General features: G+C 46.5%; 2 protein-coding genes across 2 annotated transcripts; both read left to right on the top strand.

Moving 5' to 3' along the window:
* The first annotated feature begins 406 nt into the window (after positions 1 to 406).
* Positions 407 to 9,472, top strand: LOC137142140 (verrucotoxin subunit beta-like). Its single transcript, XM_067531372.1, has 3 exons — positions 407 to 503; positions 6,627 to 8,667; positions 9,355 to 9,472. The coding sequence occupies exons 1-3, from the start codon at positions 407 to 409 to the stop codon at positions 9,470 to 9,472; spliced, it is 2,256 nt and encodes a 751-aa protein (XP_067387473.1).
* An 83-nt stretch (positions 9,473 to 9,555) lies between these two features.
* LOC137142142 (GTPase IMAP family member 7-like) lies at positions 9,556 to 27,172 on the top strand. The gene is made up of 3 exons (XM_067531375.1): positions 9,556 to 9,736; positions 9,833 to 10,291; positions 26,223 to 27,172. Exons 1-3 carry the CDS (start codon positions 9,556 to 9,558, stop codon positions 27,170 to 27,172), a joined length of 1,590 nt encoding a protein of 529 aa, XP_067387476.1.
* Positions 27,173 to 27,914: the final 742 nt, after the last annotated feature.

The raw sequence follows: 27,914 nt of genomic DNA, 5'->3' as shown, positions 1-27,914 counted from the left end.
CTGTCTGCTCTGATTGTTGTGGCCCGTCCACGGGCCCAGGCTCAGAGGAAGGCCATTGAACCTTCCTACGATATGGAATATTTCAAGCCACTTAGAATGGGCATCTATTGCAACCAAAAACGTATATCCCGTAAAGAGTCCAGCATAGTCTATGGATGGGATGGATTCGCTGTCATAGGGATAGACCTTCTCTTTCCCTCGATGGTATTCATTTGTAACAGTCTGGAAATCAGAGAATCATAGATTAGGGTTGGAAGGGACCTCAGGAGGCATTTAGTCCCACCCCCTGCTCGAAGCATGGGGGATGAAATTCACACTGGAGAACACAGGTAGGAGGAGATCACATTGTGTTTGTAACCGTGCTGCTGGTGTGTTTTAGGGCTGGATCAATCTCTCAGCTACCACCATGGCTTACACTGGAGGTCCAATTGAGATGCCAGCCCTGGGCCGCCCTCTGCAGCTGGGGATGCTGTACGACTGCCGGAGCGACACTCTCATACCAGGTATGTTTAGACTTGCAGCTAACACCACTCGTGTCTGTTGTTTACAGACCACTTGCCAACTTAGCCACCCTGCAGGGCCTTTTCAACAGAAGAACCTGGTTCAGGCTTTGCTCCTTTGGGATGGCAGCAGCTGTGAGAGAGGAAAGTGACTGGTTAGATCTAAAACTGGGATGTAGTGAAACAGGAGTGAAATGGTTAAAGGGTGCTTAGACAGAAAGCATTTTCCAGACACTTATTAGGCAATAACTTCCACTGCTTAGACAAAACCTACATGTTTGTTAGGAAGAAACACTAAGAGCAGCTTGAGAAATGTCAAACAAGCCATTTGTAGTGACTTGGATAATCTGAGGTCTGCTCCAAGCAGCAAAGCAAGATGGTGAGTGTCCCAATCCTTGCTCACTGATGTGCAGAAGAATAACATTTCCATAGCGTCTTCCCGAACCTTCCTGGGCTCTCTGTTCCTGCTGCAATGGGTACCACGTCTGAGAGAAAAGCTGGTCCAAGGGGGAGCTTGCTGGGGCATGCAGGAGACCTGGGTTTAAATTCTCAGTCTGCCCCAACTCGCTGTGTGCTATCGGGCTGGTCATGCAGGGTGGAATCCATGAAGCAACTTAGGCTTCTGACTTCTATTTGAAATCAGTGGAAATGAGGAGCCTTCATAGAAGTCAGGAGTTTAAGCTGCACTGTGGATTCCACCCTTAGTCTCTCTGTGCCTCAGTTCCCCATCTGTGAAAAGGGAATAATGGTCCTTCCCCACCTGAAACGGGTGTTGCAGGGATAAATACATGAACGCATGTGAGGTTATAGAAGTGTGTAGATAGTCAATTCCCCTCCCTGCCCAGCTTTGTGTGAAGCTTAGTAGAGTATAAAACTAATACGATAATATTAGTTTATTTTATATTTCTCATTCTCCCCTCCCCCACAAAATCACTTCTCCTAAACCTGACCAACGAACAAATTCAGAGTGTCTTGGCCTAGCCATCCTGGAGCAAAGATGAACCAAACAAGTTAGGAATTTATTTTGAAACAGGACGTCAGGTGCAGTTCTCAGAAACTGTCATTTTAAAACACTGTTTTTTCTGCTTGTTGCCAAACTTCCCAGAAAATGTTTCCCTGCAGCCTTTCACCCAGGGTAAGTGTGTTTAGTGTCTGCACTGCAGTAAGGCCAAGAGGCTCCTGGCAAGGATCAGGCCCCTTTGGGCCAGACACTGCACAAGCCGGCAGTAAAAAGTGACTCCCTGCCCAGGGAGCTCAGCTCCTCGGAGTGCGACAAGACACTGCATGTGGATGGAGCAGGGAGAACTGGGGGAGTTAACTAAAACAGACATTAATTGTAGGTGTTATTTGTGCTGTGGTAGCACCCACAGGCCAGGTCCCATTACACTGGGCACTGCACAAACAGAACAAAGAGACAGTCCCTGCCCCAAAGAGCCGACAATCTAAGTCAAGAGACAAAGGCAGGAGACAACAGAGGATGTGAGGAGAACGAGGTAGCAATGAGGTGATTTGGCTCGCAGAGTGCCTGGCCGTTTCTGGGATATCGGATTGAAAATCAGTCTCATAATGGGAAGCTTGTTTCAGCTTTAACTATGGAGCAACTACTGCTGCTGCTCCACGAGACAAAGTGCCCGATTCCACTCCCCTGACATCAGGGACAAAGAACTCCACTGGCGTAAATGGGAGCGTAGCGCAGCAGAAGCAGGATTGGGCCCATAATTCTCATTGAAATTGGTTGTAGCAGGATTGGGCCCAGACCTATTCACAACAAAATATTCATAACTTTGCTGAATGACGATCTGTTCTGCTCCAGTACAGCCGGAGCCTGCGTTTTCAGGGATGTTTAACTACATGGAACGTTCTGAGGGGCAGCAACAAGCTACATCTGAGCTAGACAAAAAGCCTTGGACAGACGTCCAAATTCCAGACCAGGATAATTTCTAAGGCCTGTATCTCACAAACATCAGGCTGAGTTTTATTCAAACTTTGCAGAAAAATTCACCCTTTTTCTTGAAGTCAATCTGGGAATTTTACAAGCTACATTTAGAGGAGCGATAAAATAGCATTTAAGCCTGGAACCATCTTCCTTTATAAACTATGGAATGGCCAAAGGACCATCTCTCCATAAGCACATGTCAGCACAGCTTCTTATCTTTATGGCAGACCCATATTTAATGTAATGGCTCCATAGAACAGGGCAGGGTGGAGGATGCCATTATTCCAGCATTGTTTTTGCATTTCCATTCTCGGGTGGATTTTTCATTTTAACGTAGTTTTTCAAAACACGCACGCTTAATTTGTCAGGATTTTACAGGACAAACCAGTCTGATTTTTCTACCCTCATTTTTGCAGCATCTATAATCCTGGCAATACAGCCCAACATTCCTGTTCATTGTATCCTGGATTTCTTCATCAGGCTGAGGTCCACAGATCTGGAACGATGGGTCTTCAGCCTGCTCGTGTCTTCGGCCGATAAACCAGACCTCCCAGTCACTGGCTGATGGGGGTGTCTTGCCTGTGCAAAGCCCTTCAGTTACATTCTGCCTCCTCCCCTTCAGGCAGCTTCAGCAGAACGGCCCTGCTGCAGAGTTCTCCTGCGGAAAGCTCTCAGGTTTAATTTAAAAGTTCTGGCTAGCATTTGCCCACCTGTGTCCCAGTCTGCCCCAGGGTCCGTCTGCCTTTTGGCTCCAGCTCTGCTTCCCCTTCTGCGTGGTGCACAGCCCAGCTGCCTCCCCCTCATGTTGTGTGGGTGGGGAGCCCCAGGCTCAGCACAGGCGCTGCTGACAGCACAGGGTGCAGTACGAGGCCTTTGGGGCCAGTCCCCTCAGTCAACTAATTAAAAGCTCAGACAAGGGGAAGCCTCTTGCCTTTTCAGGGGGGAGAGGAGAAGGGGCTGCCACAACCAGAGCTATAAAATAAAACACAATTAATTAAAACCCCAAGGCACGAGACTGACGTTTGCACAAATCAGGAAGAACAAGATCAGCCCCCACCAGAGAGAAACTCAACTTCTCCTCTCCTGGGCACAGCAAAATTTCCTGTCACAGTGTGCACCAGAGAGACGATGAACAACGGGACGGCCTGGTTTAGCAGCAGCCATTAGATCAGAGTGGAGCCTGCAGCTGTTAAAATCCTCACTCACTGTTAGTCACTTTTGCAGGCCAATGACTGTTTTCGCTTCCAGAGACAAAATGGTCAAAGTGCCTTGTGACCTTCCCAGGGTCTCAGTGCACTCTGACATTGGAATCCCAGGTGAAGGATGGTCTCTTACACTGTCTGCCAAGGGCTCTGCTCCTTGCTCTCTGCTCCCAGGGTCATGGGAAAGAGCAGCAGCGACACTGATTCCAACCTGCTAGCTAAAGAGACAGATTCTCAGGCCTGGTCAATTCAGTATCTGTCTTCAGCTGCCTCTGCCTTGTAGAGGAGATCTGCTATCACATGGGCCAGCCTTCCAACCAGGAGCAGACAGGGCAGTCCTCGCTGGTAGCTGTTAAATAGAAAATGGATACTCAGATGAGGTGTTTAGCCCTCTGCTGGACTTCAGGTAGATGTCACCTGGCAGAATTTATTCTACACTTGTCTGAGATCCAATTTATGCTACAAAGCTGATGACATAACAACCACGTTAGTTAATGCAAGTGAAACACAGACATTAATTGTTCATTTGGATGTGAGAATGTCCAAGCTACGGATCAAGTCTCCCCAGCGTTGTCTGTTCTCGTTAGGAGAAAAGGAGGATTTCTGCACATTCAGACATTCAGGTTTCTTTGGGCAACTGCCCTGATTCTGCCTCCACGAGGCCACAGAGCTCAGCCTTGGGTAATCAATGATTAGGGGGCTGGAGCACAAGATTTACGGGCAGAGGCTGAGGGAACTAGGCTTGTATAGTCTGCAGAAGAGAAGAGTGAGGGGGGATTTGATAGCAGCCTTCAACTACCTGAAAGGCGGTTCCAGGGAGGATGGGGCTAGGCTGTTCTCAGTGGTGGCAGATGACAGAACAAGGAGCAACGGTCTCAAGTTGAAGTGGGGGAGGTCTAGGTTGGACATTAGGAAAATGTTTTTCACTAAGAGGGTGGTGAAGCACTGGAATGGGTTACCTAGGGAGGTGGTGGAATCTCTATCTTTAGAGGTTTTTAAGCTGTGGCTTGACAAAACCCTGGCTGGGATGTTTTAGCTGAGGTTAGTCATGCTCTGAGCAGGGGGTAGGACTAGATACCTCCTGAGGTCCCTTCCAACTCTATGATTCTATCAGCCTGCTCCCTGCCCCTATTTGAACTCCATCAAGGCTGCGTGAGGCTGTAGTGCTCCAGTCAGGGGAAGGTGGAGTGTGTTCATAGTTAAATGATGATCTTGCTTCCCATCCTGAAAATCCCACTGTAACAGCTCTGTGACGTTATTTACCATCATGAAGAACAGGAAGGTTTATCTGAATTTCCTGTGAATAACAAGGTCCACACACCCAGCTCTTCCTGGAAACAAAAGGATCATCCAGATTCAGAGATGGGAAACTGGCATACAAATCTTTTGTTCTCCATGCAGGGATATTCTCCCCTGATTCTGTGATTCAGGGCTGGCACTTCCCTTCTGCCTGTGGCTGACAGGTCTGGGTCGGCCCCCACTGCAGGCTGGCTGAAGGCCCCTCAGGTATGTCCACACTGGAATTGGGGGTGTGGTTCCCATCTGGAGCAGACATACACACGCTAGCTCTGATTGAGGTAGCTTTATAAGAGCGTAGCTGTGACAGTGGGAGGGTGGGAGGGGCTAGCCGTCTTCAGTACACACCTAGCATCTCGGCTGGGTACGTGCGTGGGGAAGCTAGCCCTTCCCTCGTGCCGCCAGGGCTGCACTCTGTTTGTAGTGCAGTAGCACTGAGCAGGCTCCCTCCTGAAACTGGGAATTCCTTCTTCCAGCTGGGAATGACACCCCCGCTGCAAGTGCAGACGTGCCCAGCGTAGCAGATCTGTGACCTTCCTGACTTGAAGAAAAGAATGTTTCAAGTAAACTCAGATTAAATTTCCTCTCACTGAACAAAAACACTTCTTCACACTTCAGCAGATGGTCAGTGCACTCTGCACCTTGCTCTCTAAACTAGTGGTGCGCACACCCGGCACGACACAACTCTCACTAATGCTGATGTGATCCTGACACTTGCACTTGGACACCATGGTGATCGGTGCCTTCATAATAATGATAATACAGTGTATTGATTATTGTTATTGGTGTGGCAGTAGCACCCCTGGACCCCAGTAAAGGATCAGGGCCCCATTACAAGCCACTGTCGCTATACACAGTAAAAAGGCAGCCCCTGCCCTAAAGAGCTTAAAATCTGGATGGTGACAAGATGCAGCAGAGAGAGGAGAACAGTGGAGGTGGAGGAGGGGGTGAATGAGGTAACAGACAGTTAGAACATTATCACACAGACAGCCAGGTAGGGAGATGGTTGGGGGTGAAAACCGAGCTTGTTTTGAGACTGAGTTTGATTAATTCATGGAGGGGTTGATATGATGAGATTGCCTCTAATCTGCCACTGCTAGTGGCAAGTATCTCCAACGGCTGGAGATGGGGCACTAGACGGGGTGGGCCCTGAGTTACTACAGAGAATTCTTTCCCAGCTGTCTGGCTGGTGAGTCTTGCTGACAGGCTCAAGGTCCAACTGACTGACATACTTTGGGTCGGGAAGGAATTTTCCACCAGGTCAGATTGGCAGAGACCCTGGGTTTTTTGCCTTCCTCTGCAGTTTGGGGCACAGGACACTGTTGGTTTGGACTAGAGTAAATGGCAGATTAACTCTTTACATCAATATCTCAAGACATCAATAACTCAGCCAGAGGCAATGGTCTATTACGGGAGTGGGTGGGTGAGATTCTGTGACCTGCATTGTGCAGTAGGTCGGACTAGATGATCACGATGGACCCTTCTGGCTTTAAAGTCTACGAGTCTATGAGATGGACAGACAGATTCTAACAGAGGGTCAGATGTCAGGGCACAGTGATTTGAGTCCTCAGTGCTGGTATTTTGTTGCTCATGATGTATTTTTAATTTGAAATAATTTTATTTAATGCAATTGGAACAGTTTCGTATCCTCTCCGGTGATCACTGATTCTGTGCTCCTGTGGAATTTTCCAGGTATCACTTTGTGGGGCAATGAGGCTCTTAAGAGAGACGTGCAGACAATGCTAAAGCACAGGAATGAATTCCAGATCATTGCATCTGACACCGTTGAAGACAAGGCCTCTGCCCTCAGTCTGTCTGCGTCCTTGAAGGCCAGTGTCCTGGGGGGGATGGTGGAAGTAGGTGGATCTGCAGCATTTTTAAATGATACCAAGAAATCAAAACATCATGCTCGAGTGGTTCTCCATTACTCAGTGACACATAGGTTTGAGCAGCTGACCATGAACCACTTGGGGCCTGAGAACATCGTTTATCCTGTTGTATTTGACCAAGGTACGGCCACCCATGTGGTCACAGCTGTGCTGTACGGGGCTCAGGCTTTCTTTCTGTTTGACCGGGCGGTCTCTTCATCAGAGAGTGTGGGAGAGATAGAGGGAAACATGAAACTGATGGTAGAAAAAATACCAAAGGTTTCTGGAGGAGCAGAGGTGTCTGGGGAGAAGAAGAACAAGGAAGAAGAAAAAACTGAAAAATTCCGTTGCAAATTCTATGGCGATTTTGCTCTTGAGAACAACCCGGTTACTTATCATGATGCCATGGAAGTTTACTCCACTCTCCCTAAGCGGCTTGGAGTCTCTGGTGAAAATGCCGTACCAGTGCGAGTCTGGCTGTACCCACTGAGCCTGCTGGATTCCAGAGCCGCTCAGCTAGTGCGCGAGATCAGCTCGGTGCTGATTAACGATGTTCAAAGTGACATGGAGCACCTGACGGAGTGCGACGTCTGGTGCAACGACATGGTGAGGGACAGAACTGCTATGGCCTTCCCCGAGATCAAGAGGAAAATCCAGCAATTCAGAGATCTGTGTAAACAACACAGACAGACCTTCCAAAAAGAGCTAGCAAGAACCTTGCCCGCTATCCGGGGCGGCGGAGCAGAGGAAGGGGACCTGGTGGACATTATAACCAACAAGAAGCAGTCGCCATTCGCTGCCCAGCTACTCAATGAATTTCTGGGTAAGAAAGAGGAAGAGATGGATTTTGTCAATTCCTACCTGGCTGATCTAGAGGGGGTGGAAGTCGTATCCTCCCGGAGCGAACTACAACGAATAGTTCTCAGCCCCAGGCATGACTTCGTTGTCTCTCTTGTACTCACTTCATTGCATAACGAGGAATCCTATTTATCAGAATTGGACCTTTGGCTGCGGAGACAATTTCTGAAGAAAACTCATGATCCAGCATTAGCCAGTTCTGCCTGGGAGAAACCAAAATCCAAACAGTGGTTTGAGGAAGAAGAGATCAGAAGAAAAGCACGACAAGCCGTAAAGTCCTTCTCTGACTTTTCTTGTGTCAATAAATCTAATGGGAAGACCCAGTTCATTGTGGCCTCTGTTCCAGACAAGGACAATCCCGGAGTTTCCATTTACCTGTATGAAAACAGAGAGCTGGTCAGCACCAGCTTTGTGCCTCCATCAAAGCCTCTTCCTGCCCTGATTGATGGAATCGGACATGACCGTGTGCAGCTCACGTTTAACCCAGCAGCCTATGGAAGGGCTGAGATATCCGGCTATCGGGCAGAGTACAGAATTGCAGGGCAGGAGAAATGGACAACTGTGAATGTAAATAACGAACAAGAGACCTTCACAGTAACCGGGCTACGTGCAAACACCGAGTACCAGTTCCGATACGCTGCAGTGAGCAAACCAGGGCTCAGCGAGAGCAGCGACGTGAGTGGTACCGTGAAGACTCTTCCTACCAGCCCTCCTGGGAAGCCAGAAAAAACTACTGTAGATTCATCAGTCATCGCCCTCACCTGGCAGAGTCCAAGTGTCATTGGAGATGGAGTCAGTATAAGGGAGTTCAAGGTGGAATATAAAGAGGAGGCAGGAGATACGAGTCAGGAGGGGAAAGACAAATGGCTGGAACGAAGGACAAAAAAGAGAACAGAGTTCTGTACTATTGACGGACTGAGGCCTCAGACACCCTACAGATTCCGGGTGTCGGCTGTGTGTGCGGATGGAGCTGTGAGTGACCCAGGTGAGGAGGGATCAATTTCAACATCAGGAGAAGAATTAAGGACACTAGCACAAGATTTCTTCAAGAAGAGCACTCTGATAGAAAAAGGGCAACCCTCAGTTTATGCACTTCCAGTAAAGAAGGCAATGTTCGATTCTACGGCAAATTACCTGAAGTATAGCCTGGGAACAGTAAACCTACAGATCCCTAACAAAGTCATCATGGTGATGGGTGCAACTGGGTCAGGAAAGACTACACTCATCAATGGGATGATCAACTATGTCCTGGGTGTGCAATGGAAAGATGAATTCAGGTTCAAACTAATCCATGAAATTACGAATAGAAGCCAAGCTGAGAGCCAGACGTCCGAAGTGACTGCCTATGAAGTTAATCGTAAAAGGGCTTCCAAGTCCCCTACTCCCTGACTATAATAGACACTCCAGGATTTGGTGACACCAGAGGGATAGACCATGACAAAGAGATAACAAGGCAAATTCGGGCGTTTTTCTCCACCCCAGAGGCCATTGATCACATAGACGCTGTCTGCTTTGTAGTCCAGGCCTCACTCGCTCGTTTGACACATGCCCAGAAGTACGTGTTTGACTCAGTGCTCTCCATTTTTGGGAAGGATATAAAAGACAATATACAAATCCTGATCACCTTTGCAGATGGACAGACACCCCCTGTTCTGGAGGCCATTAAAACCTCTGATGTCCCTTGTGCTAAAGATGCTAAAGGCAACCCTATCCATTTCAAATTCAATAACTCAACACTCTTTGCTTGTAATGCTGGAGCTGACGAGGGCAGTTTTAATTTTGACGAAATGTTCTGGAAAATGGGAGCGATGAGCATGAAGACATTTTTCGAGTCTTTATGTAAATTAGAAACTAGGAATTTAATGTTAACACAGGAAGTTCTCAGAGAACGGAAGATGCTGGAGACGGCCGTGGAAGGGCTGCAGCCACAAATCAAAGCTGGCCTGATGAAGCTAGAGGAACTGAGAAAGACACAGGAAGCTCTGGAACAGCACAAGGATGATATGGAAGCCAATAAAGACTTTGAGTATGAGGTAGAGAAAACAGTGGCAGTGAAGGAGGACATCTCTGGTACAGGTAACTATATAACAAATTGCCAACGGTGTCACTTTACATGTCACTATCCCTGTGCAATCCCTAATGATGATCGTAAGCGGGGGTGTGCAGCTATAGATCAGAGTACAGGAAATTGCACTGTTTGCCCTGGTAAATGTTTCTGGAACGTTCATTTCAATCAAAAGTACAAGTTTGAATATAAAGTAGTAAAAGAGAAACAGACCTATGCACAACTGAAAGAAAAGTATGAGAAGGCATCTGGTGAGGTGTTATCGACAGAGAATGTGGTTGAGAAGCTGTCTCAGGAATACGCTGAGGTGGAAGAGATATTAATGGAGCTTATTGATCAATCATCTCGCAGCCTCCAACGTCTGCAAGCGATTGCTTTGAAACCCAACCCGCTGTCCACTCCGGAATACATTGACCTGCTGATCATGTCGGAAGAACAGGAACTAAAGCCTGGGTACCAAGAAAGAATAAAATCCCTGAAGGAAGTGAGGGAAGTAGCTGAGATAATAAGAAAGATTACCAATAAGGAGGCTCTGCTGCCAGGAGAGAAGGATATGTACAAGCAGCGTAAAGAAAAACAGTCTGCATTCAAAAAATTTGTGAAAGGAGCAAGGGATATTGTTAATAGCTGGTTAAAATAAAAAAACTGACGGCAGCTTACCATGAAAATGAAATAGCCTGTTTAACCAAAGCATGCATCTTAGCCGTGATTCAGGATTGGTGTCTCTTCTTGTTTGTATAACATTTTCTTTTAGGATTCAATAAGCCTGATTCTCCTCTGACTTACACCACTTTTATTGAACTGACTTCAGTTTACACCCTACCTTCTATTAGCTTGTTATGCCATTATAGCCTGTAATCAATAACTCATGGCTCTATTTATAACAATCTGCGTTTAATAACCACTGTATGTAACGAGACAAGCTTTATTTGATGATGGCTGCATCCACACACAGTGTATTCTAGTCCATTCTCTGTGTGTTCATTTACTCTGAGTTTTCATTAAATCATGTTGCAGTAGTTTTATAGTTTAATAAAAACAGATTTGATCCGGATCAGGCATTTGTGTCTGTCCTTTCCAGACCTCAGTCTAACATCAAGCCACCGTGGGGGATGACCCCAGACATCAATAAACCCCTCCCCGGTTCAGATCTGGAGTGTTTGGATTATTTATTACCATGATTTTTTAACATCAGAAATAATTTCCTCTGAGGTTACAGACCCATCAGGCCTGATAAAGGAATGAATCCCACATTATGCCAAGCATCTGTCCCAGCTGGCTACTGCTGTCTCTCTCCCTCAGGTCACCACCTAAACATCGGTGTCACATCTCTGGGCTTTAGAGACACAAGGTGGGTGAGGTAATGTCTTTTAATGGACCACCTTCTGAAGATGTTATTACCTCTTAATCCAGCCCTCAGGGGCAGTCCTGGGGGGCATGGACACGGGCCGGGAGCTGTTCTTGGGCACCCCACCCACCTGCCAAGGACGGATGGAGGGTCTGGAGCTCCCCACAGCGGCCCAGGCTCCCTGGGTGGCTCTTACCACAGCCCATTTCCAGATTCTGGCCTGGACAGAGCGTGGGGCCTCGGAGGGACGGGGCTCCTGCACGTGTGCCACTTTCGCCTTTTGAAAAGGTGGTCACCCTAAGACCTCTCCTTTCCTGGTGGGGTCCCATAGGGGTCGCTCCTGGGTCTGGTAGTAGTCAATGTTTTCATTAATGACTTGGATACTGGAGTGGAGAGTAATTCTAAAATATAAAGTACATTGAAACCATGGTTGTTTAACTCTCTTGAATGGACTAGTGTTATAAAACTAATTATAAAGTTAAAAAGCTAAGACTATTAATGACACTGATATTCATTTAATTACTTAACAACTTCAGCAGGTTGGTTACTCTAATTAAGACTGACTAGTAGCGAAGCATTAACATCATTTAGCAGCTAAATTTAGACATAGTATCAGATAACCAAGTATAAACTCAATGAAGTAACTAGATTACAGGAACTATCATTCAAGTTGATCTCAAAACTTTTAAACTAAAAATGAATCAGGAGGAAAGTAGACACATTGGACAGGGCAATATAACTGAAGGTAACGTCAATTTACACAAAAGCTAGCAAGCTACCAGAGGCAACCCTGGCAAATACAGGCCGGTGAGCCTAACTTCAATATCAGGCAAATTAGTTGAAACTATAGAAAAGAAAAGAATTGTCGGACACATAGATAAACACAATATGTTTTGAAAAAATCAACATGGCTTTTATAAAAGGAAATCATGCCTCACCAATCTATCGGAATTCTTTGAGGGTGTTGGCACGCATGTGAACAAGAGTGATCCAGTTGACATAATGTACTTGGACTTTCAGAAAGCCTTTGACAATGCTCTTCACCAAAGGCTCTTAAGCAAAGTAAGCGGTCATGGAATAAGAGGGAAGGTCCTCTCATGAGAGGTCCATCAATGGCAATTAGCCATGATGGTCAGGGACACAATCCCATGGTCTGGGTGACCCTAAACCTCTGACTGCCAGAAGCTGGGACTGGATGACAAGGGATGGGTCACTCAATAATTGCCCTGTTCTGTTCATTACCTCTGAAGCACCTGGCATTGGCCACTGTCGGAAGACAGGATCTTGGGCTAGATGGACCATTGGTCTAACCCAGTCTGGCCACACTTATGTTGTTACCTTCCTTAATACCATCTAGAGATTGGCAGGCAAGGGGGGTGGGCGTCTTTCTAAAGATCTCTCCAGCTAAAGGGAAAGGGGGAAAGGGATGTTGTTAAAACGAAAGCCTGACTTAACCCTTCACATTTCAAAGGCTTTAACTGTTTTTCCTTTTCTGTGTCTTTAAGAAAAGGTTAAAAGAATTTTCAGTGGTGTGTTTGCCCCTGTACTGAGCAGGCTGAGGTCTCTATATGGCAAACCCAGCTCCTTCTGTGAAACGGTTTCATGTTGGACAGTGCGACGCTCCTCAGAGATACCCAGGGTTGGGAGGCAGCTCACCACCACCTGCCCGTAGCGTGAGGAAGTGTTGTCAGTGCCCTAGACCCACCAGCCTCTGCCAGCACAAACCCTGCTTCCTGGGCACCCGCAGGCCTTGCTCGCTCTGCGTATATGGTAAGAGGCACCCACCAACTCCTGACCCCTCCGAATGTCCCTGACATTGTCCAGCGCAGACCTACTGAACGCTCACAGAGTTACCAGGCCGGCGGCTTCCAAAGGAACAGTTTGCCCCAGTGTATTAGTGGGACCTTAGAACACAGCTGTGCTGAACACACAGCACTGAGATACTTAGCGTGAAAACACAAATAAGCTGATCATCAGAGACCAGAGATTCAAGTGATAGCGAGTAAAAATATTGGAAACAAACGGTTACATACAAAACAAGATCACAACACACTGTCTAGAAACTAACAACAACCCTGGAGACTTTACAGCGACTAACCAACCAAGTGACCCTCTCATCTGAAGACGCTTATCTCACACGAAGTTCTCACCAGCCAACCCTGGTTCAGATCTCACTCCCATGAACCAAACTCATTGTCCATTTACTTCCTAGGTGGAGGATGATGGATTGTCTTTTGTCCACCCAAATATACAAAAACAAACTTTGGGTGTGCACCTCAAGGTAGCATGTGTTCCTCCACCCACCCCCAGCCATTTACTCTTCCGGTTAGTTTTCTCTCCGTGAAGTTTTCACAATCCTTCATTATCATTCAGTTCAGACTGGTGAGAGGAGATGCACTGTGAGCCATACAATACTTATTTACATGTAAACAGACAGGCAGATAAACATTTATTATCTGACATAAAACCTGCTTTTCCCCTTTCCTGGTGACCAGTCCCAAGACACAGACACTAAGAACATAATTATCAATGTATATACATAACTCCTTAAAAAAAAAAAAAAAAAAAAACCCCAAGAGTTCTGTAGCACTTTAAAGACCAAGGCTTTGTCTACACTGCAGCACTACTTCGAATTAGCTTAATTCGAATTACAGAAAGCGATTTATAGAAAGCGCTGCAGACTGTCCACACTACAGTGTTTGTGCTGGTTTCTTGCGTCCACACTGGCCAGCCTTAATTCGAATTAGAAAGCAGTGCAATGTGGGAAGCTATCCCACAGTGCAACTAACCATAGAGGCTGTTGTGATGAGTGTCATCATCCCAGAATGCAGTGTTGCTTCCCCCACCCCCAAACAAACAGGAAAAGGATTTTCATGCTGTTTTTTACTCCATTGCTGCAGGCACATGGAGCCAGCTGAACTATGCTCTCATTTTGACCGTGACAAATACATCACAGCTTATCCTGGATTACTTTAGAACTGTATGCTGTTTGCCTTTTATGCCCCCCCCCCCCCCCCCTGTATATTGCTTGACTTTGATTTTGATTCTACAGGTGTCTGTAGAATGTAAGATAAATAACAGCAGAATCAGTTAGTATATTAATACAGTGATACAAATGTTTCCATTTCAGTGATGGAAAGCATGATATCATGTATCCACATGTAGCACTGTGAATAAACTCTTAAGAAAGTATCAATTTCCATGATTGGCCACTGAAACAATGTAGCAAAGAATTTCCTCTCACGGCTGGCATTTAAAACGCATTCACTATGCGGGGAGGGGGATAGGTGGTGAAATCTTTCAAAGGGACAAACTTTAAAGGGCTAAACTTTCAAAAGGACAAATCTTAAAGGGACAAACTGCAAAGGGCTTGCTGGGCAGTTAAAACGCATTCACCACACAGGGATGGGGGTGGTGAAATCTTTCAAACCCTTAAAGAGACAAACTGCAAAGGGTTTGTTGTGTGTGTGTTGGGGGGTGATCGCAGCTTGGATTTTAAACCTATTCACCGCAGGAAATGAAGATTTAAATCTTCCTGGGGCTGCTTTGGGGGAGGGTACTGAAATGGGGCATCACGGGATACAGTCTGGAGGCCAATTAATTCGAATTAAGTCCCATTGTGTCCACACTCACACTAATGTGAATTAACTGATGCGCTTCAGGCACTAATCCACTTGCAGAGGTGGTTTTATTAATTCGATTTTAAAGGCTTCTTAATTCGAATTAACAATGCGCAAGTGTAGATGCGGGAGTAGTTAATTCGAATTAAGGGACTTTAATTTGAATTAAACCACCAGTGTAGACCAGGCCTAACAAGTTTAATTTCAGCAGGCATAAGCTTTCGTGGGTTGTAACCCACTTCCTCAGATGCAAGTAATAGAAATCATACAGGAGGCAACATATACAGGAGGCAACATATACCTATCCAAGGGAAGTGACAACCATGGATAAAAACAGAACACTACTGGCCATCACCTACAGTCTCCAGTTAAAATCTCTCCAACACATCATTAAGGATCTACAATCTATCCTAGCAGATGATCCCTCACTCACTCAAGCCGTGGGAGGCAGACATATCCTTGCTTACAGACAGCCCCTCAACCTGAAGCAAATACTTACCAGCAACTGTAAACCATACAACAAGAACATTAACCCAGGAACCTATCCCTGCAACAAACCCCGTTGCCAGCTCTGCCCACACATCGACTCTAGTCACACCATCACTGGTCCTAACCACATCACCCACTCCATAAAGGGCTCATTCACCCGCACATCTACTAATGTAATATGTGCCATCATGTGCCAGCAGTGCCCCCTGCCATATACATTGGCCAAACCGGACTGTCACTACGCAAAAGAATAAATGGACACAAATCAGACATAAAAAATAATAACATCCATAAACCAGTCGGAGAGCACTTCAATCTCCCAGGACACTCTGTCACTGACTTGAAAGTTGCCATACTTCTACAAAAAACTTCAAAAACAGACTTCAGCGAGAAACTGCAGAGCTTGAACTCATCTGCAAACTTGACACAATCAAACTGGATCTGAATCGGGACTTGGAATGGTTATCTCATTACAAGAAGTAATTGCCTCTGATCACCCATTATCACCTCCTACTCAATGGTTGTAATTATGCCTCAAGTACCCGGCTTTCATCCATCTCCTCCATTGTTGTTATTTGGGAATATTTTTTCTCACCACCTGTCCTATCACCAGCTGTTGTTTTAACGACCCTAATTATCATAGTAAAAATAAAATGCAATTAAAAGTAAAAAGCCAATGTAAGTAATAAAATATATAATAATTAAAAATAAGTAATAAAATAGAAATTACATATAAAATATATAAAAAGTCATCACGTAAGCAAAGGGGCGTGCTCCATCAATGCCTGATTCCACAGGAGGTGCTGCCAGTCGGACCAGAGGATCCACTGATTCCCTGGTGGGGCCCCTGAAGAAATCTGTTCCCGTACACAGCCTTCTGTGTGACTGCTTAGCTCTCCAGGTTTAATAAGTATAACATATTGTAGTTAATTTTAGGCTTTGTATTTAACTAGTATATTTATAAAAAACCTTGTACATTAAACCTTATTGATCTGCAAATCAGGTGTGCCATGTCTCACTGGTATCCGCACTGAACTTTAAGTGTCCAGTATCAACAATTGGCGCCCTTGCTGGGTGGGCTCGAGCAGCTGTGAGTGGGATGGTCTTTGAGGTGTACAGTGCAAGGGTTTCTTTCACTGCGTGTCAGCAGGGAATCAACCTGTCTGGCACAGTTCTCCGTGAAGTTGTATCTGGCTTCAGGAGCAGGGCATTACGTCCTCTGCGGGAATGTGTTGTGAGTCAGGCAGTCGAGGGGTAGCCATTCCTGCCCTCCTTTCACTAGAACCAGTCTTGGATATAGAAGTTTTTGTAAATTACTTGGGAAAAGATCCATGGTCTGGAGGAGCATTTAAGGGTAAAACGACATATGCAGACTTAATGCTCCAGTGGGAACAATTCATAAACACAAAGCCTGTCCCTGATCATAAAAAAAAACAACTCACTTGGCTGCTTTGCCTGGACTTTATCAGTGTCTAAATCCCTTAATAAAAAGTTTAAAAGTTAGCCAAAAAACCCAAGGAGCTAAATAAACAGCTGATGGCACACCAAAGTCAAATACAGAAAGTGAAAACACAGCATGATTCTGCTGTATCTCACTGCTTAACCCAGGCCACTTTGCTTTCTACCTCTCAACGTGATGTAAAAATGTACCAAGAAAAGGTTAAACAGTGGGAAAAAACAGCTCACATCTGGGAAGCGAAATGTAAGGATGTGTAAGTTGTGGTACGCGTTGTCCTGGATGACAAAAAGAGGGACCTTAGTGAGCCTGGGGGTCAGACCCATGCAGTCTGTCAGCAAGAGTTGTCTCAGTGTACACAGCGACTGGCTGCTGCTCAGGGAATTATTGCTGCCATGCAGCAGACAGAGATCTTGGCAGTGCAGAGAGTGTTGGTATGCAGGACTTTGGTTTGTCTGCCCTCTGCTGTGCAGAGGCTTGTGGGATAAGATCAAGTCAGCTCAGGGCGTAAGACGTCCTCCTCCCTATGCTCCTCTCAGGCAGATAGTAAAACAGCTGGCAAGGATAATGTGCCACAGGCTAGTGCACCCAAGGCATCTGTAATTATAGAAACAAAGACAAAAACTAATGAAAATAAAAATGGGAAGAAGAAAAGCACCACTTGCACTACCACCCCCGTGAGTAAGATACTGAGACCTGAGCAAGCGCAGGCACTAAAAAAAGCCTTAGGGAATATTACTCCTGACAATGTGGTGGCCTAATCTGCACAGTTTACCACAGTGTCTCAGCCAAATTACAGTGATTATGCCTTGCTCTTAAGGAAATGTCTCCCATTAGACACCTTCTTGGGACTTCCTGTAAATACACAAAGGGAAGATGGAGCACAAAAAGACACCCTTGTTAAAAATGTTACTGAAGTAGTAGACCCTGGTAAGCATACTGAGGTGCGCTTTCAAGTGGAGTGACAAGCCCTGGGGGGACACCCTGATGCCTATTTACAGCGTAAAAAGATCCTATGGCAAGCTGTGGGCATTAGGAGGAAGGTGAAGCCCTTATGGACACAGACTTTCCCACTCGTTTCATAGAAGAGTAAAAATTGCTTTGGGTACTCGGAATTTACCAGCTATGACGTGGGAGGCATGTTACAGAGAGTTCGGCAAGCTCATTTCCTGGTGAGCACAAAGGGAAAGCTGCTGCACAAATGGGAGGAAATGTGGCTGCCCAGATCATCTTTCACAATCAAGAGAGCAAGGAAGGTGGTTTAGTCCCCGAGGGAGTTAACAGAGGGTGCGGCTGAGAACGCAGCCATGGAAGGATCAGCCCCTGCGCTGGGTCTGTGGAATTGAGCTCTCCAATATGCCCCTAAAGCCCTAATTGACGGCAAATCGAATAAACATCTGGCTGACCACTCAAAAAGAAAAAAAGAGTCACACTGCAGAGAAATGTGCTGATGAGGGTCAATGGCCGACCCCACCTCCTGAGGAGAAGCCCTTGGAGGCATGGTGTGTGTGGGGAGGGGGGCATCCCCGCGTCCCCTGATACATGTGACACCTTTAATATCTAATACATTGGGATGAGCTACTATCTAGGTGATTTTGAACAGGGGGCTTACAGACAGCAAACGCTTGTAAATACTGGTGCCACTATATCATTGATTGATGACCGCTTAGTACCTGCAACGGTCATGTTAAAAAAAATCACCAGCAGAAGTTAAGAGTTTGAAGGTTCCAGTGTAGATATCCCCTTACTTACACATTGTTAGGAATACATAAACAGGAATTTCTGGTTTGGCATATGCTGCAGAAGCAGCTATTTTGGGCATAAATTATATGCTTAAAATGCAGGCTGTTGTTAATTTAGCTAGTTTACCGTCCAGTATCAATGCATACCAGCTCCAAAGGTTTGCCAGTGGAGATATTCTCCAGGTGTACAGCCCTAGTGGGCAGAGTTTTCCTCTGAATACACGGAGTGAATGTTTCATATTTCCTGCGAATGGCCTCAGCCATCCAGGGCCCACAGAACATGCTATGAGTAAGTTCCAATGTTCAGTCCATTCCCAAATGTCCAAAGCCATCATGCAGGGCCCTCATGACCAGGGCTGTGTATTTTTTGGTAGTACTAGTTGTGTCCATTCATTTTGTAAAGGATCTGCTGTGATTTGGTGCAGCTCTCTTTGAATCCGTTTTAGTTTGCTCCATTTTCTCAATAGTCGTTTACCCTCAGGGGTGGATGGAATATTTGCAGCTGGATTTTGGCCCTCCTTTTTAGCAAGCATTGTTTCACAAACATTGTTATTTTGCATTTGGGCTTCTTGCCAGTCTACAGCAGTGAGGCTAGGCAATGAAGACTGGTCCAACACAACATAGTGTATCGTGGCTAATGGCACACTTTCGAGGGCAGGCCCAAAGGTTCTACAACACAACCATGAAGATTCTCATGTGCCTTTGACTCTTGATGATTCAGTACAAATGGTTGTCACTCCAGCTGTAGGAATCACAGCACTTTCTGATGTCTGTGGATGCTGGGGCAGTGCATCCACATTGCTTCTCTCTGATCGATGCTGAATGCTGATCTCGTAGCTAGCCAAAGTGGCCACCCATCTCTGCCCTGTAGCATCCAGTTGGTACTTGTTAATACGTAAGTCAGCGGATTGTTGTCTGTCCACACGTGAAACTGAGCATCATATCAGTATCTCGAAACTTCTCAGTGATAGCCCATTTCAAGGCCGAGAACTCCAACTTGTGAACAGGGCAGTGAGTCTCGCTATCAGACAGTCCTCGGCTGGCAAGGTTCACAGGTTTACGTTTACCTTCAACTCCCTGGTGTAGGACTTCTCCCAAACCCTCCAAACTGGCATCTGCATGGAGGATAAAAGGCTTCCTTCGGTCAGCAAAGACTAGGACTGGAGCATGAGCTAGGCAATGAATGATTTATTGAAAAGCCTTTTCACATCTCTCGTCCCATCTGGTTCCAAATTTTTCTGAGGGGCCACAATGTCTCTGCTCAGGAGGCTCTGGAGACCTCCTCTTCCCCTTGGTCCTAGATTTGTTCTTGCTGGATGGGTATCCTCTGGTGAGATCATTCAGAGGCTTTATGATGGTAGCATAATTCTTCACTAACGTGATATTAGCCACTAAATCCTAGACAGATCTTGAGCTCTCTGTAACTATGTGGATGCGGTCAGATAGTGAGTGCTTCTATTTGATCTGGATTGGTACTCACACATTCTTAGGACACAATGTGACCCACATATTTGACTGATGTTCTACAGAACAGTCATTTATTAGTTGAAAGGTTCAGTCCACAGGCTTCCAACCGATCTAGCACTTACTGAAATCTTTCTTCATGTTCCTCCAAAGTTCTTCCAAACACAGTCAGCTCATCCAAATAAACTGAGCCTTGCAGGAAGTTCTTGTCTGCCACAACTTTCTCCATAAGACATTGAAACATGACAGGTGCTCCGGAAATTCTTTGGGGCATGCGTTCAAACTGATAGAAACCTAATGGACAGATGAAGGCGGTCTTCTCCTTATCTTCTGCTCCTAGAGTGATCTGGTAGTATCTGTTTTGAAGATCTGAAACTGAGAACCACCAGCTCCCCAGCAAAGAGTTCAAGGTATCTTGTATTCCAGGCAAGATGTGCTGGTCAAATACAGTGCACCAGTCAGCTTAACTTCTGTACTCGGAAAGATAATGGAACAAATAATTAAGCAATCAATTTGCAAACATCTAGAAGATAATAAAGTAATAAGTAACAGTCAGCATTGATTTGTCAAGAACAAATCATGTCAAACCAACCTAATAGCTTTCTTTGGCAGGGTAACAAGCCTTGTGATAGGGGGGAGGCGGTAGATGTGGTATATCTGGTCTTTAGAAAGGCTTTTGATACTGTCCCGTATGACCTTCTCTTAAACAAACTAGGGAATGCAACCTAGATGGAGCTACTATAAGGTGGGTGCAAAACTGGTTGGAAAACCATTCCCAGAGAGTAGTTACCAATAGTTCACAGTCATGCTGGAAGGGCATAATGAGTGGGGTTTCACAGGGTTCAGTTCTAGGTCTGGTTGTGTTCAATATTTTCATCAATGATTTAGAGAAATGCATAGAAATTACACTTATTAAGTTTGCAGACGATACCAAGCTGGGAGGGGTTACAAGTGCTTTGGAGGATAGGATTATAATTCAGAATGATCTGGAAAACTGGAGAGTTGGTCTAAGGTAAACAGGAAGAAATTCAAAAAGGACAAAAAGTACTCCACTTAGGAAGGAACAATCAGTTGCACGCGTACAGAATGGGAAATGACAGCCTAGGAAGGAGTGCTGCGGTAAGGGATCTGGGGATCATAGTGGACAACAAGCTAAATACAAGTCAACAGTGTAATGCTGTTGCAAAAAAAGTGAACATGATTCTGGGATGTATTAGCAGGAGTGTTGTAAGTAAGATACGAGCAGTAATTCCTCCACTCTACTCCGCGCTGATTAGGCCTCAACTGGAGTATTGTGTCCAGTTCTCGGTGCCACATTTCAGGAAAGATGTGGACAAATTGCAGAAAGTCCAGAGAAGAGCAACAAAAATGATGAAAGGTCTAGAAAACATGACCTATGAGGCAAGACTGAAAGAATTGGGTTTGTTTAGCTTGGAGAAGATCAGACTGAGAGGGGACATGATAGCAGCTCTCAAGTACATAAAAGGTTGTTACAAGGAAGAGAGTGAAAAATTGTTCTTCTTAACCTCTGAGGACAGGACAAGAAGCAACGGGCTTAAACTGCAGCAAGGGAGGTTTAGGTTGGACATTAGGAAAAACTTCCTAACTGTCAGGGTCGTTAATCACTGGAATAATTGCCTAGGGAGGTTGTGGAATCTCCATCACTGGAGATTTTTCAGAGCAGGTTAGACAAAAACCCTTTAAGGGATTGTCTAGATATTACTTAGTCCTGCCATGAGAGCAGGGGACTGGACTAGATGACCTCTCGAGGTCCCTTCCAGCCGTATGATTCTATGATTCTATTTATGGTGTGGCAATCAATATACCAGTGGCAGACGAATGGGGAGAAGGGGCCAGACCCTGGGTGCTGGCCTGGGGGCAGGGGTCCCGGCCGGGCCCTTCACAGTTCTTTTGTGCTGCCAGATGCCCTGCCCGCAGTATCCTCCTCCTCCTCCTGCCACACGGTGAGGAAGCCCCACTTTGCCCACTGCCCTGGGGCGCCCCTAGGGCAGGATCATCGGGGGTGGTTGGTGCCACTGCTGCACCCGGCGGTGTCTTACAGACTGGCTCTGGCCGCCGGAGTGAAAGTCCTATGGCCAGTGCCACAGCAGCTGCCTGAGACACAGGGAGCATCCCAGCATACGCTGCTCACCAGCTGCTCTGGGGCTCCCACACTAGCTGGGCTGGGCTTGCCTGGCATGGACTAAACCCTGCCCTCTTAGTCTCCTGCAAGGAAACTATCCAGGGGGACCCCACACTCTTGGAGAGAGAGAGGGGGAAAGGACTCGAGACTTTCCCCAAAGGGGTGGTGGTGGGGAACGGGGGGACAAAAGTAACTCAAGAAGCAGATTCCAAGTGTCTCTGCTCTTTACAGCGTGGCTTCTGCTGCTGCTCTGGATGGTAAACCACGGGACTTTAGCTGCAATCTGACTGACTGGGGGAGGGGGGAATTAAACCCCTCTCGCAAGCGCTACGTCCGTGTGTAGAAAAGAAATGTTTAATAAACAAGGGAAAGTAACCCAGCATTCATTTGGGAAAACACCACCAGCATGATTCCGACACGTAAAACTAGGAGCAAAGCAACAGAATGCTTTGGGCAGTGTCCTTTGCCTCAGGTTCTCACCTTGCAGTGAGAAAGTCCAACAAACAAAAATTCCGTCAGTGTGCTCCTCCCCACTCCCTCCGCCACACCCCACCCACAGTCGTTGTTCTTGGTCAGTGAAGACCCAGAGTTCAGAGGTGCAAGTTCACCTCCCACCAGGAGGGGCACTTTCCGCACACCACTAGTCAGCTGCTCCACCACCCGCTCACTTCACCAGCCACTTGCTCCAATGCAACCTCTGGGACGTCCCACCACTTAACACAGCTCCCAGTGACTCCAGGTTAGTGCGGGAGCCTCACTGCTAGGGCAGGCTGGGCAGTTTCTTGCATCAGAGATATTGTCCACAGCAAGTCTAATGCTTAGACCCAGTTATCAGTTAAGCCGTCTGATCGACCGATCTGGATCAATTGAGCCGGCAGTAAAGTCCCGCTCAGTTGATCCAGAAGTCCTCAAGTGGCACAGTGTACTGAAGACACGGCACAGAAGGGAAGCACAGCAGTCGACAGGAGTTACGCAAGCTATGCAGAGTAACTTACGTAACTCCCATCAAATCGCCAGGTAAGTGTAGAACAGAACTTAGTCAGCTCTGTCATTATACAGTCAAGACAAGAAGGATCAGCTTCTGCCTGGGGCCTGTAAGCAAAACCCACAGCCACCCTCTCTCATCATTCCTTGGCTTTGGCACCCCTACACCCTGCTTAGTGAGTGCAGTTCAGTGGAGGGTGAACCCCTCAGTCACGACATGCTAAGCACAGTTCTGGTGCCCTAGAGTCACACACGCAGGTTAACAACCCTTTATTGCCCCTGCACCCAATAACAAAGTGACGTGCAATCCAACACCTGCCAACTGTGAACGTTTGGACAAAGCAGCCCCACCATGCTGCACACCTCGGCAGCATGGACGTGTCTGTGCAAACAAGGTCAGTCCATGAAGTCTTCTTCCCCAGCTCAGCACTAGATATCTGGGGGAGTTCATTCAGACCTTGCTTACGCTCACCCTACTCCATTTCTCCATGGTTTGAACCACTCTCCTCAGCTCTGAAACTTCTCCCACCTGACGCCCTCAGCTCAGAACACGGACAAGTGCAACACTCCAGACCCAGCAAACCCAGGCCCAGGCTCAGAATCCTTTTCCCTCCTACCTCACCCCTGCCACCCGCGGCTCAGAAATCCCAGATCAGAAAGCCCCAACTTCTAGCTGGGTCTGGAAAAGCAGGGCAGAGGCACTGGGAAGCATGTGCAAACACCCCATGTCCTGCTTACATGGGCTACTGTGCAATGGTTAAATGAAAGAGTCCCACAGAAACCTGTATTCTCTCCTCTGTGCCCCTCTCTGCCGCCTGCAGGCTGTGGGTTTGTCTTCACTGCACCGTTACCCCTGGGCTGTTACCCCAACCCCCCACCATCCACACACCAGAACTTCTGACCTGAGTTAGGAGGTGTTTTAAACCCAGACTAGCTCACCCGGCTGTGGGCTAGGCTAACCTGGGCACTCAGACCTGGATGCCAGTCACCCAGGTTAACTGTGCAGTGAAGGCAGAGCCTATGTGTGCAGGGCCAGGAGTACCGTAGTGGCAGCAAGATGTGCTACAGCATTCAAAGAGTGGACCAGCTCCTTCCCCCCCAGTAGCTCCCAGGCAGCAATGCGCTCTGCAGGGCATCAGTCACTCACACTTGTGATTGTCATTGTTGGGGCTGAGCCCCATTAGCCCCTGATGATGAAGGGCCTTGATGCCTTCTGTCTGTGCCTCACTCTGTCCATCTCCATCCCATTTTGTGTCTCCCCTCCCCGCATTTCTGGCTGTTTTCACTCTTTTGTATTTTCTCTCCCATCTCTTCATAAAGCACCATCACCTGAGCTATCATTCATTGGGTCTTCCATAGTCATCCTCATTAATTAGCCTTGGCACAGCACCTTCATAAGTAGGAAGCACACAGGGTGATTGACACCCACCTAGAACAGGGTTTGCTTCCATCTCAGCTACAACAGGGAAGAGTGTGTTAGAAATACAGAGCGATGGTTCCCCAGAAATATAGAGAAGCTTTTTCCATTTCACGCTTACTTAGTTTCCACTGATTGGTCCAAGTAACCCGTGGTGCAGATTTCTATTGGCCCTGGTCCCACACAGGTGATTGGGGGTTGGTCAAGATGCCTGTAGATCATTTTCAGTGGCCTTTTCTGAGGCCGTCAGCATGAGAGTTGGGTATGGTTTAATTCTTGGATACGTTCATTTCTCGGTTTGTCAGCACAGGGGCTGCTGGGGCTTCCCAAATGTAATCGCATGATGCCCAAGGTGGGCAATGGGAGCTCAGGTCCATACATCGCTAGTCCAGGCATTCTTTGTGGATGGGGGGTTTGATCCATGCTCCACAAATATCTCCTCTCATTCAACAGGTTAGCACAAGGCTCAGTAGTGCCCACTCCCCAGGTTGGCCTCTTTGCTCAGCAGCAAGGGCGGATGCAATTGTGTTAAAAACAAGAGGAGTTGCTAGGGTCATCTGGCTGGATGCTGTGGGATTCTGCTCCACTCAGCAGCTGTCAGCCAGAGCCGCTTTCCCTGGGCTGCTCAGCCACTCAGTCTCCCCGGCTGTTACTCAGCTGGTGAATGGCCTCACTTGCTGGAACATTCGGAGGCACCATTTCCCTTCACGTCACTCCCCACCTCGCTGGTTGCCGTGCTCACCCCATAGGAGGGGAAGAGTCCAGGGGATGCTGTGGCTGTTGCTGCCAGAGGGCTCCTCTGTGGGACTCCACTGCTCCTCTGCAGCTGTGCCGACTGGCTACCCATGGAGGGCCCAAGGGCTCCATGCCGTGGAGAAGGGGGGATTTGGCTCTAAAGCCGGGCAATGCAGCCCTATTGCAGTTATTCCCTCTGGTGTGTTAATCAGCTCCTCCAACCGAGAGTGGCAGGAGGTGCTGTGGTGAGCATGGGGCATTTTCACCATCAACTTCTACTCTCTGTTGCTCTCCTACCGTGTTTTCTTCCTGCCTTCCCCTCTTTTCCTTCACTGTTTTCTCTCCTCATTCCTGTTTTTCTTCCCGTGCCCCCATGGTTCACTCTTTTCTCCTTCATCCGTCTGTCCCAATTATTTGCCCCATTCCCCCTTTTCTCTTTTTTATTCCCTTCTTTCTCTCCCTAGTCTCCTTCCTTTCTCTTTTTACCTTCTCACCCCAAACATACAAACAAAGGGGCTGATTTTAAGAGGTGCTGAGCACCCAAATCTCCAGCTGAAGCCAGGGGAGCTGGGAGTGCTCCACTTCTCTGAAAGTCGGGTCCAAATTATACTCCTTCAGCATCTTCTGCCAGACAGGGAGCCCATTCTCTAGCCTGCCCCGGCTCTTTCTGCTGCTCCCACGTTGCTGGGCTGGTTCTTGTGACTGCTGCTCCTCTCTGCATGGGGCACAGGCTGGACAGGGAGCGAATGAGGCCTGGGGGCAGCACCACACCATGAAGAGTGATTTCAAAACAGACCTGTAAGGATCCAGATCAGCATCCCTCCAAGACACAACATCTGATCACCGAGCTGGCCCACTGCAGCCCAGAGCCTGCTGTGTGCTTGAGAACTCACTCAGATCTGAACCGAGTCCTCCAGAGGTGACAGGCTGCCAATGCTAACCCCTTGCTTTGCTACCTCACTCCAAAATGCAAAATGTTTCCATGCCAATTAACTGAGGCCTTACAGCAGTTAGAATCACAGAAAGGGAAATCCCCCAACACACCCACTGTTACTTTATTATCTGTACACCATGACATTGTCAAACTTACTTCTTCCAGGCCCAGGAGCTGCCAGCCAGTGCACTGAGAAATCCGAACTAAGGATTGTTCTTGTGGGTAAAACTGGAGCTGGGATAAGTGCAACGGGAAACAGCATCCTTGGTGAGGGAAGGTTTGAGTCTAAAATCTCAGCACAATCCATTACAGTAAAATGTACTAAGAAGAGAAGAGATTGGAACGGCAGGGATATTGCAGTCATTGACACTCCTGGGCTTTTTGACACAAAAGTTTCTTTAAAAAAAACTATGAATGAAATAGGACGTTGTGTCGTGGTCTCCTCCCCAGGACCCCATGCTATAGTTCTGGTGAGGCAGCTTAGTCGTTTCACTGAAGATGAGAACAAAACAGTTGAACGAATACTAGACATTTTTGGGGAAGAAGCTGTGAAGTACATGATCATCTTGTTCACCAGAAAAGAGGACTTAGGTGATATGACATTACAAGATTATTTAAAAGAGTTAAATGACAAAGATCTTCAGATGTTGATGAAAAAGTGCGGGAATCGATGCTGCGCTTTCAACAACAAAGCGAAAGGACAGCAGCAGGCAGACCAGATTTCAGAGCTGATTGAAATGACTGATAAGATGGTGCGACAGAATGGAGGCTCACATTATACTAATGACATGTATAAATATGCTCAGGAGAAACCTAAAGAAAAAAATCAAGATGCTCGAGAATCCTATAAGAAAGAGATGGAAATAAAAATAAGAGCTGTGATATCTCAGTATGATGAAGAATGTAAAAATCTAGATGAGAAATTAAAGAAAGAAGGCTCACCTGATGAAAAGACTTTGAAACAACTGAAGGAGGCCATGAAGCAAAAACTGGAAAAAGATATAGAGGAAATAAAAAATGGCTACCAGAAAAAGCTAAGTGAACTCAGGGAACTGGCTGATGAGGATGTTACTATAACAGAAGCTATTTTTAAAAAATTCAAACGCTGGCTTTAATAATAATTAACTTACTATAATTTCTCCTTCTCTAGCCACTTTGCCAGTTTTTCAGTAGTCATGAATGGACTTTCAATGCTTTGCATTTTAACCCCTAATTTTTTCTGCATGGAAGTTTACCTTTGTATCAGCTTCTTAGTCAGCCTTGTACTTTCATACCCTATAGCTGATGTCTACAATGCATGAGTAAATGAAACTATTTGCATTTGTTCTTTATGAACATTGTGTGTTGGTTCCATTAACGATTCTGGCTACAGCTATTAGAGTTCTTCTGAGCTACAAGTTGGGTTGATGTATTAGATTCTTTGTGACTAATATTGTTGCAATATGGTTGTGAATGTAGACCTTACTTCTGTTCATTGGGCATTTACAGAAATCAGAATCTGTTCATAAAAATGACCATTCATAAGTATTCACTGAACAGTTTGGATGAACAGTTCTCAACCCATTGGCTGTTTGCAAGCAGTTCATTCTGACCAGTCAGTATCCGGTATTTGTAACTTCCGACTGGCCACCTAAGTCACATGGTATTGTTTCTGCTTCTGGATTAAATTTTTGCAAGCAAGAGAATAACCAATGATGCAGGCTATGGATTTACAAACCATTAATGTGAAAATTCAGGAAACCTTCAAGGTTTGTAAATATTTTTTCACATTCAACTCAACATTTCTATTCACTAAAGTATTTGTGACTGAATGCTTTATTCAGCCAGTTCTAACTGCTGTGTATCTCCCACAGTCCT

Source organism: Emydura macquarii, unplaced genomic scaffold (genome assembly GCF_026122565.2).
Source record: "Emydura macquarii macquarii isolate MOO-44397 ecotype Brisbane River unplaced genomic scaffold, CSIRO-AGI_Emac_v2 contig_3175, whole genome shotgun sequence".
Classification (NCBI taxonomy): domain Eukaryota; kingdom Metazoa; phylum Chordata; order Testudines; family Chelidae; genus Emydura; species Emydura macquarii.
Note: the sequence above shows the minus strand (reverse complement) of the source record. Positions and strands in the feature narration are given on the sequence as shown.

Bases quoted from the DNA above. Each gene is read 5' to 3' on its own strand.
- LOC137142142 (XM_067531375.1), top strand. From the start codon at position 9,556: ATGCTGGAGACGGCCGTGGAAGGGCTGCAGCCACAAATCAAAGCTGGC. The intron at 9,737-9,832 runs GTAACTATATAA...GTGCAGCTATAG, and splicing joins GGAGGACATCTCTGGTACAG to ATCAGAGTACAGGAAATTGC. The intron at 10,292-26,222 runs GTAAAGAAAAAC...TACTTCTTCCAG, and splicing joins GAAGGATATGTACAAGCAGC to GCCCAGGAGCTGCCAGCCAG.
- LOC137142140 (XM_067531372.1), top strand. From the start codon at position 407: ATGGCTTACACTGGAGGTCCAATTGAGATGCCAGCCCTGGGCCGCCCT. The intron at 504-6,626 runs GTATGTTTAGAC...GGAATTTTCCAG, and splicing joins GAGCGACACTCTCATACCAG to GTATCACTTTGTGGGGCAAT. The intron at 8,668-9,354 runs ATCAGGAGAAGA...TGTGCTAAAGAT, and splicing joins GAGGAGGGATCAATTTCAAC to GCTAAAGGCAACCCTATCCA.